Below are 14,222 nucleotides of genomic sequence, written 5' to 3'. Positions count from 1 at the left end.
ATGCGGTACGCTCGAACAATACGTGTTGAATTGGTCGAGGATGTCGGAACTTGCCGAGACCCTCTGAAGCTAAGATTTCTGGGGTCGTGCCGCTAATTTGTTGGAGCGAAGGCCATGTACACTTCCCGTTGCTCCTTGCCATGTACTAAATCTCGCATCATCACGACGTCCATATATCTTCGTTACTAATTTCAAAGAACGAAGTCCTCGGGCTTTGGATTTCACATGATCCACCAATTCTTTGTTTATGGAATCTTCAGAGACAGTCTTTGATTTGCTCTCATTGATATCCTCGTCCTCTTCATTAGTTTGAAGTTGCAGCCTAACGTTGTCCCAAAATGCTCTGATTTGAAGTTCTTTGCGATAATCGTCAAAAGTCATTTGTATACCAGGTCGGGGTCGTTTACTTGGTGGTCTTCTTAGTACTTCTTCCCGTAATCTCATAAGAAGTTCGTTTCCCTAGATCATGGACACAGAGGTTAGTCGGATCAGCCCAAAAGAGTTACTCTTTGCTATGAAATCGGGAACGAATGTACCTACCAGTCTTTCGTCGATGTTTTTGTCGGCATCTAAGCACCTCATCAATGGTCCAGTTAGGAAGAAGTTTCGATAATTTTGTAGTAATTGGTCGTAGGTATATATTTGATGAGGTATGGCGTGTTGCTGAGTATCCTCTTCACTTAGACGTTTCGAAGGGGCCCCTTGAGTTTTCTGCCTTGTTTCTTTACTTCGTGCTGCAATATTTTTCTTTACTGCCATATCCTTCAACAGCTTGAAGTCGGTAATGATTGAATGCGGCCTATTCTTGATCCCTCTGCGCTTGCAAAGCTCAAAACTGTATACGTTATCCTTGCTCGACATCTCTTGTTCACAAAATACCAAGGGAAAGATTGAGTTGATTCTTAGAATTTCTTATTTCATATTCATTTCTGGCTTCACATTGAGGACTAGAACAAATTTCGATTCACATTTTGAGCCATAGCATTAAAGAAGTGATTCACATACAAATCATCGCAAGATAATTTTGCAACCCGTGCACAAATCATCAGTATATTTACTTCAATCTATCTCCGATCTGTTTAATGTCCTAAAATCCTACTGTAAGTATAACAACTTTCATATTCTCGAACACGACTGTTCAGTATATCATCTTCTTTCTTGTCTAAAGCAATCAAACACGATGGTAAACCCACTTCTCCCAGAAATGACAGACCTACCTGCAGGTTGGGTTGGTCAATTTGATAATAATGATAGAGTTTTTTTCCGTGGTCCCAATGGTTATTTGACTTACGATCATCCTATGAAGGGTCCAATCCCAAAGCCTTGGCAACTCAAGGTTGACAGGTCTGTCCCAAATCCTCGTGAGTATTATTACAACACGCAGACTAGGGAACAATCACATGACAATCCACGTTTTAAAGAAGAACTCATGAACTCAACCCTTCTCGGTGTCTCTAGACTAGTTCGAGAATCTGCAACTATGACGGTAAATACCGATGGAACTCTCGAAAAATCACGACGCCAAGCTATTGGGAGCCAGAACATACGACATTTGTATACAATCGTCAAAACACTCGACGCCGGGAATGGCGCTATAGGCGGAATGAATGGCGGAGTTCATGTTGTTCGACTCAAGGGTACGGGTAAGCTCTATGTCGAAAAGCGATTCAAGAAAGATGACTTGCAACCCCTGAGAGATGGAACACCTGGAATGGGCGTAGTCGAGATTGGGATAACTCATAGGGTGATGCATGGCGGTCTCGCCGGGTATATCAATGGGTTCATAGAGCCAAATGACATACATCCAGCTAGTGCATCATTGCTTCTTGAGTTTTGCGACTTAGGATCTCTGGATGATCTTATTAAATGTCATGCTCAACGTCTGGGCACAAGAGATGCGGTCGATGTACCTGAGCGCTTTGTTTGGCACGCTATTGTTGGACTTTGTGATGCTCTTTCCTACCTTTGGGGCGGAAAATCATTCATAACCAATGAAAAACACAGAGGAACTGGGCCTGCAAAGGGCTGGAAACCAATCATACATCGCGATATGAAGCCTGATAATATTCTCATACGGTCGAGGTCGACGAACGGAGCCACGAAGTATCCTTTTCTGGTCATAAGTGACTTTGGTTTGGCCATTGATAATCATAAGCAGGGATCAGGAGCTTGCGGAACAAGACACTTCTGGGCACCTGAACTCCTCTGGGATCCTCCCGCGACGGACAGTTGGCATCTTAGTAACTTTCCTCCGAACCAATATCATACTCACGAGAGCGATCTCTATGCACTCGGGGTTTGTATATACAATCTTTGCAGACCTATCAATGCTCTTGTGCATGGACAACGGTGGCTCGGAGCACTCTCGCATTTCAAATTCGAATCATATCCAACAAATCGCGATGAAATTAATATATGGTTGTCGTCTCGAAGAAGTCGTAGATCCGATTTAGACGCCGGCTCATCTTACTCGCCTTACCTTAGAAACGTTGTCAAGAAAATGACTGCTTGGAACGTCATTCAAAGAGGCGCTGCTCATCAACTCGAAAACATACTTATTCCTACTGTAAAGAAATGTGGTTATTATGACGAAGACTTCAGCCCGAGTGAGGCGCTTCCAGTTTGGGCCATTAAAAAGCATGACTACCATTCTAGATGATCTCCCTCAGCATTCTCGAGAACAGCAGTGGAATAGAAAGTTTTGGATGCCAGGCTTTTGAGCAACTTTGAACTTTGACGCATGGGTTTTGGAGGAGATCTGATTGGTTAGGCAAAAAGGCCGTGATATGTCAATACATGAAAAACTACACTCTTTTCTTCTCAATTTTAAACGTGAACATTACTGATAGCAAAAGTGCTAACATAGTAAAACGGAGCTTCGGAATCTTTATTCAAGCAAACTTTAGATGTTTCTACTTGGTTGAAGTAAACGGCACTATTCTACCATCCTAACATTTATAATATTTAGTACGACAATGAAATCTTGGACTGGGAAGTGACAGAGAACGGATCGCTAATGAATATAAAGATATCGCCCTTGGAGGAATTGGTACTGCAAAGATGTTATTGAAATTCTATAGGCAGATAGCATTATAAAAATATATCTTCGTTCCTTTATGACATCGAAAATTCCCAGTAACCTCGATATAAGTGATTGGCTGTCAGATGGTCTAATTGATAGGGTGAAAATGCATTCACAATCCGAGCTACCCAACCCCCTCAAAATCAATTGTAGAAGGATAGGATCTCAAGTACTCACAAAGAAAGATAGGTGATGCTCATAACTCCTCACTGCCTACTTTTTAGTACTGCTCAAAACTGTTTGGAAATTGACAAGAGGAAAACACATTCAATCAAATCTAGTCCGAGTTAATTATACTTATTTGTAAGACAAAGATATTCAATTGCATATCACGTGCACTATCATATTACCTTGCCACTTCTCGAACTAAGGTTCTCTAGTGCTCGGCTAAATTAAAGACTTCAGCCTCGAAAAGAGCCTCGTCAGGCTACGAAGCCTTACACAATAACTTCCTCCGTCAAACTTCACTAAACATCCCCCAATCAATCATCTTGTCCTCGGGATAATCGAAAAGAGCTTTGCTTCTTGTCTATCGTTCTTTCCTGAATCTTTGACACCATTTAGTATCGCATTGTGCGACAAGGAGATGGAGCCTTCCAGCAAGAAACGACGTCTCGCACCCAAAGTTCCAGAGCAATCTACTCAAGAACAGGTAAACAATTCATCGCATTGAATCTGGTATATCCTACTAACGTCCAGTTCAGTCTCCTCAAGCTAGATACGATTATAAGGCTATGCCGAACCTACAAGAGCCCGCACCTTCGAGTGAGCGAAGCGATTTCGAGTCTTTCGCCCGTCATTTACAAGATGCAGCAATGCTTATCTATGCGCAAGCAAATCGATCTCCATATAAGGGCGTTACAGTACTTTTGTTGCGATGGGAAGAAGATTTGAGTGTTGAGCAAGATCTTTTGCTCTTGCAGAAGGTTTTCCAAGAACGCTTTAATTTTCATACCGAGTCCTGGAATATCCCTAGTGGTCCAAATCCTAACATTAAACTTGTGAAGCAACTTGCACATCATATTGAATCAACTGCGCCTAATAATCTTTTAATCGTATATTATGCAGGTTATGGGTTTGTGGGATCGGATCATCAATTGTATTGGGCCTGGTAAGATTGGAAGCTTATCGAGCCTTGTGACTTATCGCTGATATGCAGTAGCAATTCACACGAAGATGCTCCAAAATTTAAGTGGGAAGGTATTAAATATTTACTCGAAGATGCGCAGCCTGATGTTCTACTTTTACTTGATTCTTGCGCAACTACAGATTCATCTGTTGCGGGAAGCCAAGGCATCAAGCAAGGTATTGCTGCATATAGTCCAGAACAGGCTACACGTGAACCAGGAACACGTTCATTTACTTATCACTTGTCGGAAGCTCTTAATAAACTTGGTACTGGCCGTCCTTTCAGTACGCAAAGACTCCATGAGGAGATCATTTCACAAAAGCACAATGGATTTCTGGCACACACTGGACTTACAAATGGAGCAGGAAAGGCAGCTTCGGCCAACGAGCGAATGCCAGTATCTTTCTCCTTGACCCCTGGATCATTACAAAGCATTTCGCTATCTCCTCTGAGCCAGGCCCCAAGATCAAGCACTTCGATAGCATCGCCAACGGATTCACCAGAGAACAATGCCTCAGGATCAAGCATTGAGGAACCAATCAAGGCCAACTCGAATTCCGACCTAACTTTTGAAGAAGTCAGAGCATTAGTTTGTACTACTTTTGTTGGAGAGCCAAGTCAAGACATGGCATCTTTCAAGCAGTGGCTTCACAATACCCCTTTGGCAGCATCAAAAATCGCAGTCGAAGGGATGTTCCACGGGCCACCTACCATTCTCCTCGTTTCTATGCCAATCGCGGTATGGAACGTTTTGGCTGCCGAAGGAATCTGTTTGTTCTTGGGTTACATCAATTCTCACAACATGACAACAGATTATCAACATTTGATTGGAGCAATTTCCCCTATGAGCAAAGCCGCAACTACCAAGGAGCTGGAAGATGGGAAAATACTTCTTGAAGCTCGTGAGGCCGCTGCATCCACACCACTAATGACTAGACATGAACCAGTTCAGCAAGAGCCAACTAGACAACCAGAAGTAGTCCATCAAACACCCTCAAGACAAGACCCAATCAATTCCACTCCTCAATCAATCCCCCAAGTATTGTATCCTGATACTAGTACAGCAAATCTTCCCGAGCATACAGAAGACGTCGAAACCTCAGTAGAGATGCATGAAGCAGCCGAACAACTGAAGGCTTTGAGTCATGTACGACACCTCAGCCACGATAATCTGACTCCAAATGATCGAAACCACTCTCACATAACTTCCGAAGATTCCCCAGGTCCCAGAAGTGGCCGGGAAGAATCAGCATCATCTCAAGATCAAGGTGAATCTGGAGCCGAAGATCAAATGTACAACTCAGAGTTCAATTCACCTGCCTCTAGACCCAAGCCCCGGAGATCGTCACAAAAGCAAGGCCCCAAGCAAGATACCCGATGTTCAATGTGCAGTCATGCACCATTTAAAGATTCGTCTTCCTTGAGAAAACATATCGCCGCTGCACATACAAGACCATTCCCGTGTGCTTTCTCTTTTGCCGGATGTGCGAGCACTTTTGGCTCTAAGAATGAGTGGAAACGACATATTGCTTCTCAGCATCTTTGCTTGACATTTTATCGCTGCTCTTCTTGTCCTCAAAGCACTGCCGAAGGCAAAGGTAACGAATTCAACCGCAAGGATCTATTTACCCAACATCTCCGACGTATGCATGCACCTTTTGCAATCAAGAAAGCTCTTGCTAAAGGAGACTCCAAACTTCAAGTGGAATGGGAAACTCATGTTAAGGAAATGCAAGCCTCGTGTTTAGTAACTAGAAGACAGCCACCTCAAAGATCCGCATGCCCTAAAGCAGATTGCTCAAACGTGTTCGAGGGCGCAGGTAGTTGGGATGACTGGACTGAACATGTTGGTAGGCACATGGAAAAAGGCGAGGCGAACAGATTAGGCGTTGATAAGTTTTTGGCGAGATGGGCACTTGATGAAGCAATAATCGAGCCTAAGGGAGATGGATCTAATGAATACAGGTTATGCGGTACGGAGAGAGAAGGTGGCGGTGTGTTGACTGGCAATGGGAATGCAAGTGGCTACTATTCAGATGGCGGAAAGAAGGAAATAGAAAGTGCCAAAGATGGAATGGAAAGTCTCATGGGGTTGACGGGTGATAGTATGATCATCGATGGTTGAAGAATTCACTTTGGGGAATTCTAGGCAGGATATGAAAATTCTTGAGACAAAAAACAAAAGGGTAATCTTTAAATTACATGTTATAGGGTGGCTTTCTGTGTTGTCTTTGTCTGGTATCAGATCGAACTTTGGGGTGGCTGCTTTGTTTGGTTAGCATTGACTTGTCCTGGCTTCAAATCTCCCTCTCTTTTATCACACACTCATCAGTTCATGTCACTATACTTGGTGAATGGCGATATTGCTCTTTTTCTCTAATCTATGGATGGATGCACAGGTGCATGGATGGACAAATGGGGGTTTTCTTTGGAACAATATCTTGAGGATATTTTCTTATTTGGGACGTAGGCAAGCAAGGGCGAAAGTATGGTTGGGATGGTCTGGGTGGAGTTTTTTACTAGGAATACGAAATGAAAAATGTTTATTTTTCTTCTTCAGATTCTGTATTGAGGAGATGTGTGATTTTTTGGTACGTGGATGGAAGTTGACAGCTTGTGGCGGTGGTAGATTTGGGTAATAACAATGGCTTGTAGTATTTAAGTCGTTTGTTCCTTATTCATATATGATGTTTTTTTGAGATTTTGACACCTTGTTAATAAAAAAAATTCTTCTGGATCCAGTTAATACCCGGTTTTTGTCCATCTTTGATTATTATATCGAAATATTTTTCCTTTCTCTTCAAGGTGAAGAGTATTCAACACTCGGCCATCATCAATATTCCGCTCCATTGAACACTGTTGGTATCAATCAAGTTGATAAGTGTAAACTGCCCTCGTCTATTATGGTTGTAATCGTTCTTGGTCATTAAATTATGAGATGCTAGTACTGAGTAGGTATATAAAGAAGCGCTAGCGCTTCGCTAGTTAGCTAGTTAGGTAGGTATATAGTACAATGCCCTTCTTCGATCATATGATCGATATCCTGACAGGTACATTTTGGATTATGCTTTAATGGTATCATATGCACTGCCACTTCTGATCTTCTTTCCCCAAATCCACAATACCCATGGGACAGGTAGCAACCCTACAACAATAAAACCTAACAGACTCGTTGCCCATCCAATTCCCAAGTTTTTATACATCTGCAATATGAATAATGGGAATGCTGCACCCGAAACGTATCTCAAAAGCCCATTTGCTGCTAGTGCTGATGCACCATTTAATGCTTGATAGGTATCAATCAGATAGTTTGCTGATGCTTAATCCTCGTATGTTAGTGTCCAGATATTGACAGGAAGGAATGGTCAAAACTCACCAATAAATACCGACAAGTTTCCCCACGAAAAAGGCACGGCTCCAATTACAGGCACTATCCAATGAACATCATCCTTCGCACTCCATGCAAACCAAAATAACCCAACCGGCAGCCCAAAACTTCCTAGCATCGCAGGATATAAACGATATTCCGGGGCTACAATACCTGACCTCCCTTCTTCATGGGATTTTTTGACGATAGGCTGATATAAGAACGTATCACAGAGAAGAACTGTAATGATAGCCAGGAAACATCCAACACCGATTGCCAAGAAAACCAATCCACTCTGTTCGGTATCAAATTCATATAAAGTCCTGAATACATACGGAAAAGCGGCGATGAAACTGAAAAGAATGGAAAAATTAAACGCGACGTAGAGACTTAGGAAGGCGACGATGGGCTCGGTACAGAGCATGTGAATGGGACGAAAAAGGGTGACTGTTAGGAGGAACTTTATCTTCGCTGCGTTCGAGAGAAATGGAGAGGCTGGGAGAGGCTGATTGAGAGATTTGGCGCGACGCGTGAGGATGCGTGAGTGCAGGGTTTCGGAGGTAAGGAGGAGAGGGAGGAAAGAAAAGATGGAGAAGAAGATTAATGTCCATTGGGTCCAGCGCCAGGATTTGCGGACAGTTACAAAGGAACCTATGACGGGTCCATTTGAAGACTGTTAATGATATTCTCTTACTCCAGAGATAGATCAAAATCAAAATCAAACACTCACCCTAAAGCTGGTCCCAAAAACGGACTCATAACATACCACGCACTAGGACGCGCTCTCTTTTCAGCAGTATAACAGTCCGCAATACTACCTGCTCCAATTGCTAACGCGGGACTGAACGCCATACCAGCGAGGAAACGCAGGATAGATAGACTTGCGATGTTTTGGGAGAAACCGCAGCCGAGAGTGAAGATGCAGCCCAGGGGGACGGAGAGTAGATAGACGGGTTTTCGACCGAGGGATTCGGAGAGGGGGGCTGCGATGAGGGGACCCAGCGCGAGAGCTAGGACGTAGGTGGAGAGGGGGAGGATGGAGACGGTCGAGCTGGTGTGGAAGGTGTGGGAGATGAAGGGGGCGGCGGGGGATATGAGGGAGGAGCCGAGGGTTCTGGAGGTGGGTTAGTTGATGGGTGGTGGGGTCGGGGGATTCAATAATTTGAACTGCGGTCTGAAGGAAAGTCTTTTCTTTTTTGGATATTTCAAATTACTTTTCGAATGTTTCCCTAAGTCGAATTGTCCGAATTTCGAAACAAATTCAAAATTCAGCAAAACAATTGCCCCTTACAAGATTGTATTCTAGGATATCCAAGATACCAAAAGACACGAAGGGGGACAAGAACAAAAACAATACATACGCAGAGAAAGAAATCAAAGCTGGAGTAAAAACATGCCAACTCTTCTTCCACACAGGCCAATTGAGAGGATTATCTGGATCGTCAGGACCATTCCACTGTAATGGCGGTACTACTATTCTTTGATCCTGGCTTTCTAGATCTTTTCCTGTGGTGGTATCAACAGGTGGTGACTTTGGCGTCCCATCGAGATTATTCGAGGAACTCGATTCTCGAGATGTTTTTTCGGGGTCTGTCATGTTTTCGTTTGCGTGTGATGATGTGTGTCGTGGTTATGTGTGTATCGATATCATGCGGGTACGTATATGGTGTAATGTATTAAAGACTATACATCAGATGGGGCTTTGCGATATTTGACGACGTGCTACTCGAGCTTGATTCTGTGAAGTAAAACAGGTGATGAATTGATGGATATTGTAGTACAAACGGTAGTTAACTTGAAATATAAGAATCTACATAATCACGAATCACGTCTACATGATCAATAATCACACCTTGTAATCTTTCGACATGTATTTGTATTGTTTTCTAATCAGACTCGGATCTTCATACTATTCTGCCTAGTATCACATTAAAGCCTACTGACGACTTCCTTCACGCTAGCTGATTTTGCAGTTAGATCTCTGACCGTATGTGCCCCAGACGGGAAGATTTACGCTTCTCCTTGCCATTTAATTAAGAAGTGATGCATCTCGAAGTGCATTTTGATGCTTAACTCCGTGAATCTTTCGTGCGTAGCGATGGATTAGTGATCATGAAATTTGTGCCGAAGCGAGTGTTTCTCCTGATTAGTGATCGATCTCGGCAAAATCGTTTATGATGGTAAACATTGAGAAAGTTTAAAAGAACGAGCAAAGTATTGATTAGATGGTTGTTTTTCGAGCAGTTGAATTTAATCAATTATTCATTTCGTATTCCTGAAGTCTTGATTGGAGATTTCTTGATCAGTCATTCTCAAGTGTTTGACGTTTTGGTATTGTTGGGCCCGTTAACTTGCTGAGATGTTATGACCAAGACGTGATTTCGGTCAAATCATAATTTTGATAGACCTGTAATGACTTGAGTTGGGATATGGAGTCAGTAGTAAGTTTTCATGTCCTTAAATTTGAGAAGAGACTGACATCCAAATGATTCTGATATTTTAGAATGTTGCGACGAAGAACGAATGCATGATGAATCGAGTATCTAGAACGAATGTATGTAATCATAAATTTTTCATATTTTTGGGTATATATAGCGGAATTAAAAATGTATCAAAATCTATTCCATTCATTTTTGGCTAGTGTTTTTTATCGACTTGCCAGACCTCAAATCATTTCATAAACTGAACCGCGTTCCATACCCAAATGGGTAGCATGACATCTGGATATCTTAATCAAACCAACAAACTCCATCCCATAGTAAGAGATCTACATCCAGAAATCCCACTGTCTTTTCCACCAAGGCCAAGCTGCCTTGACTCTTCTTTCTTCATCTAACTCCTCTCTGAACGCTACCAAATCCATCTCACGTCTGCCCTCATCAACATTGATCTGATCGAGATTTACACCAAAAGACCATTGCCTGTAGAACACTTTGTACCCAACGAAGAAGAGGATAACAATTGGGGCAGCGAGGTAAGCTTCAAAGAAAGCTTCTACATCTGGTTTTCCACCAATGGGGAACAGGGCGACGTAGAATTGGGCAACAAGACATAGGATAACAAGGCCAAGACCAATCCATGATCCGATCGTTCCAAACATAGCTGCGAATGGGAGATCGTCCTTTGTGCGACCATTCATGTTCCATACCTTGCGGAAACGGATGTGAGCATAGCAGATAGAGCCCCAGGTGAAGAAGTTGGAAAGACCCGAGATAGAAAGGAGCCATGTGAAGATAGTAGAACCTTGAGGAGCGAGATTTACATAGGCGAGAAAACCAAAAGCGAGAGCAATGGCAATGGCAATGATTGGACGACCATGTTTATCGACCTTTGCACCCCAGGATGGACCCATACCTTTAGCACAGAGAGCTTGGATGGTACGGGTAGAGGCGAAAGTACAGGAGTTGGCGACAGAGATAACAGAGAGGGTGATGACGGCATTGAAGATAGAGGGGAGTACTTTGATTCCTGCCAAACGGAAAGCAAGAACAAAGGGAGAGTAGGCTGTGTGACCGCCGGAGGCTTTTGAGAGAATCTCGTTGTCGGATGGGACGATAAGACCGAGGAGGAAGAGTGAAATGACGTAGAAGAGGGAGATACGCCAAAACACTTGCTTAGTGGCTTTGGGAATCGATTTTCGTGGATTATCGGCTTCTGCGGCGGCTAAACCTACAAGTTCGGTTCCACCAAATGCGAAGGAGGCAGTCACAAAGACTGAACAGAATCCCTTGAAGCCATTGCGGAAAGCACCAGGGGTGTCCCAGTATTTGGCACCAATGTAGCCACGGTTATCGGTTGGGACACCACCACAGTCGATGATTATACCGAGAATGATAAAGCCGATAATAGCAATCACTTTGATCAAACCGAGAACAAATTCCACTTCTCCGTATCCTTTGACACCGAAAAGGTTGATAATGGTAACCATGACGAGGAAAATAGTAATCCAAACTCCAACATTCACCGAAGGGTTGCCAGAGTTATCCGGGTCGGTCCAAAATCCAATTGTAATACCGGCAGCTGTTAATTCGAAGGGGAGAATGATGAGCCAATTGATAGCATAGTTCCATCCCATTGCGAATCCCCAACCTGGGTCAATAAATCTAACAGAGTAATTATAGAAGGATCCTTCAACAGGATAGATAGCTGTACAATGTAGCGTTAGCTTTGATCACTCTCAGAACCATAGGCATAGAAATGGAATAGGCGCGGGGTAGTCTTACCAGCAAGTTCTCCCAAAGCATTAACAGTAAGCAACAACATAATACCGATGATGATGAAATCGATAACCAACGAGGCTGGACCACCAGAGTGAAGAGCAGAACCCGAACCAACGAATAGACCGGCTCCAATAGAACCACCAATTGCGATCATTTGCATATGTCTGCCCTTCAATTGTCTCTTCAATTGTCCAGACTGGCCAACCTCGATGTCGCCATCAGTAGGTGATGGTGGCGCCACATCAGTCGTGTATTTCTCTTTATCGTCGAAAGCCATCTTTATTTCTTAGAGGAATTCTTACTACCTTTTTGAAATTTGAATTGCTCCTGATAAGAGAAGGAAAAGAAGGGGGAGTCGAATTCGATTCACTCTCAACGAGTATGATATCGAAATACGTAGTTGTGATCGCAAGCACCGAGTGAGTAAAAGACAAGACGTTTAAATAATGATTCACAAAATCTGGAGTTACATCGCGTGACATCGAGTACTTATACACGAAGCTTTCTGGCCCTGAGTATCTATCGTCGCACCTACCGCTCTGGTATATGCCACTAATGGCGATCTTGGCTTTGGCGCATGCATGTCTGTACACATGCATCACCTATCGGCGCCTCTTGCTTCGTAAATGATACGGGTAATCCAAATCGAACCAAGGCTAGGTAGGGATATTTGCCTCCCTTGTAAATGATACGACTCTTTTCCCGCAACTGACTGGAAGAAGGAAGCTAACGGTTGTGTCGAAATGGTAAAGCTCACCCTTCTTTGCATACGAATCTTATGGTGATACATGACCCACGGGATCCCCGACTCCCAAACTTTAGCCAGAGAGAACTAAACCCTATGCATCGCGTTTATCAATGGGTATCAAGACTAAATCCCAGCTCTGCGTGAATCTGTATCCAATAGAATGGTATTGGCATGTTTCTGAGACGATAACATGTAGATAACAGATAAGATTGGAATATGGTGTTATACTTACACCAATCTCATTGCAAATTTGCGTCGTCAAGTGTGCGGGAGAAATTCAAATAGGATGACCTAGGCTGGTTTGTCAAGATGATTTCGGTACTAACTAGTGAAAGATAGGCATAATGTGCTCGGGGGTGAGCCCCGATTCAGATCGTGGCATTTAATGTACTAAGCTTCTTCTATAATAGTTCGTCAATATCTTGTAGTATGATTGGTTCAAGTTAGCACTATCCAGCTTGGCTTCCAGCTCCGCATACAACGTAAGGATCACACTGGGGGGCATAGATAAGAGAGAGTAGTCTGAGGGTTCCTTTTCACAAGGTCTAGATCCTTGACCACCACACAATCGAGAGTCAAGGCATCTTCTTTAAACTGCGACGCCAGTCACGGTGGTGGCTTCACTCGTTTGCCTCTAATAATTCTTCTAGAAGAATTCTTCGCCTATACATAAACCTTTTTTGAACTTGTATCGGACCGAGGCAGTGAACGGAGGTTTTAAATCTGGGGATTTGGGAGCATGAGAATTGACGAGATTGAGGCTCGTCTCGGGCAAAGCGAGGATGAAGGGGTTAGCAAAACAAATGCTTATCTAAGTTATCTTTCTTGGTATTTATATTGAGTTTCGTACTTAGCTTGATCTATTATAAAGGAATTTTCCGTATCTGATTGTACACAGATATTTGTATCTTAGAGATAGTATAAATCGCTCTCGAGATAACAATGTGGAATCATGGAGAAGTGTCAGGGCTAAAATCACGCTGGTACTTTCACCTATAACTCTCAGCACAAATATTGTGCAATAAGCCGCTGATATCCATCGACCATCCCTACTCATCAGCAGTCAGAGTTATAATCCTCGCAAAGTTTAACCAATATAATCCCTCAAATGATGGTAAATAATGGAGTCTCCGAGCTCGCGGGGTCTAGTGCTGCGCGCTATTCTCTCCGCACTTTGTGCTCACCCACTTCCATCCACTGTAACTGTCACTGTCAAAGATATCGTTCAGGCTTCAGCGTGCCAGCGTCCCAGATTACAGAGTTTTGGACTCCAAACTAATACCCGCCCAGCTTTTAGTTCTGCCAGGATCCATGCATCCCCCGAAACCTTATTTACTTTGGGGACATTAAATTCTAGACCGCGAATTACCGACCCGCATGAAAGGCCTATCTCTAGCCTATCTACGGGGCATTGCGGGTACACTATTCGTAAATATGGCTTGACTTTAGAGCGCACTGGACATTAAACATCTATTTCATACTGGTCACGCTTCTTACAATGAGAATTTGATGTTGTTACGAGTTTGAATTAGACTATTGATCGATGGTGTGATTTCAAATTGGGTATTTTCCGTGCGTAGAAGATTTCAAAATGAACTAGTACGTAATAATTTCTTCCCCGCCTTTCTGCCGGGAGATTGGAATCACGAATGTTGGGGAAAGAAGCAATTAGTAAA

The 14,222-nt window shown here is 43.2% G+C and overlaps 6 protein-coding genes across 6 annotated transcripts; 3 read left to right on the top strand and 3 right to left on the bottom strand.

Annotated features, from left to right (window-relative positions):
• Positions 1–69: 69 nt before the first annotated feature.
• EAE97_004516 (uncharacterized protein) lies at positions 70–861 on the bottom strand (the record flags this gene model as incomplete). Its single annotated transcript, XM_038875028.1, has 2 exons — positions 70–459; positions 541–861. 2 exons carry the CDS (start codon positions 859–861, stop codon positions 70–72), a joined length of 711 nt encoding a protein of 236 aa, XP_038734472.1.
• Positions 862–1,180: 319 nt separating this feature from the next.
• EAE97_004515 (uncharacterized protein) lies at positions 1,181–2,659 on the top strand (the record flags this gene model as incomplete). Its single annotated transcript, XM_038875027.1, has 1 exon — positions 1,181–2,659. The coding sequence occupies one exon, from the start codon at positions 1,181–1,183 to the stop codon at positions 2,657–2,659; it is 1,479 nt and encodes a 492-aa protein (XP_038734471.1).
• Positions 2,660–3,668: 1,009 nt separating this feature from the next.
• Positions 3,669–6,336, top strand: EAE97_004514 (uncharacterized protein; the record flags this gene model as incomplete). The annotated part of the gene is made up of 3 exons (XM_038875026.1): positions 3,669–3,734; positions 3,787–4,193; positions 4,245–6,336. 3 exons carry the CDS (start codon positions 3,669–3,671, stop codon positions 6,334–6,336), a joined length of 2,565 nt encoding a protein of 854 aa, XP_038734470.1.
• Positions 6,337–7,273: 937 nt separating this feature from the next.
• EAE97_004513 (uncharacterized protein) lies at positions 7,274–9,175 on the bottom strand (the record flags this gene model as incomplete). The annotated part of the gene is made up of 5 exons (XM_038875025.1): positions 7,274–7,530; positions 7,588–8,251; positions 8,309–8,315; positions 8,345–8,692; positions 8,940–9,175. 5 exons carry the CDS (start codon positions 9,173–9,175, stop codon positions 7,274–7,276), a joined length of 1,512 nt encoding a protein of 503 aa, XP_038734469.1.
• Positions 9,176–10,345: 1,170 nt separating this feature from the next.
• On the bottom strand, positions 10,346–12,075 carry EAE97_004512 (uncharacterized protein; the record flags this gene model as incomplete). Its single annotated transcript, XM_038875024.1, has 2 exons — positions 10,346–11,724; positions 11,802–12,075. 2 exons carry the CDS (start codon positions 12,073–12,075, stop codon positions 10,346–10,348), a joined length of 1,653 nt encoding a protein of 550 aa, XP_038734468.1.
• A 1,592-nt stretch (positions 12,076–13,667) lies between these two features.
• EAE97_004511 (uncharacterized protein) lies at positions 13,668–14,012 on the top strand (the record flags this gene model as incomplete). The annotated part of the gene is made up of 1 exon (XM_038875023.1): positions 13,668–14,012. The coding sequence occupies one exon, from the start codon at positions 13,668–13,670 to the stop codon at positions 14,010–14,012; it is 345 nt and encodes a 114-aa protein (XP_038734467.1).
• Positions 14,013–14,222: the final 210 nt, after the last annotated feature.

Source organism: Botrytis byssoidea, assembly GCF_014898295.1.
Source record: "Botrytis byssoidea strain MUCL 94 chromosome Unknown BBYS_007, whole genome shotgun sequence".
In the NCBI taxonomy this organism is placed as follows: Eukaryota; Fungi; Ascomycota; class Leotiomycetes; order Helotiales; family Sclerotiniaceae; genus Botrytis; species Botrytis byssoidea.
Note: the sequence above shows the minus strand (reverse complement) of the source record. Positions and strands in the feature narration are given on the sequence as shown.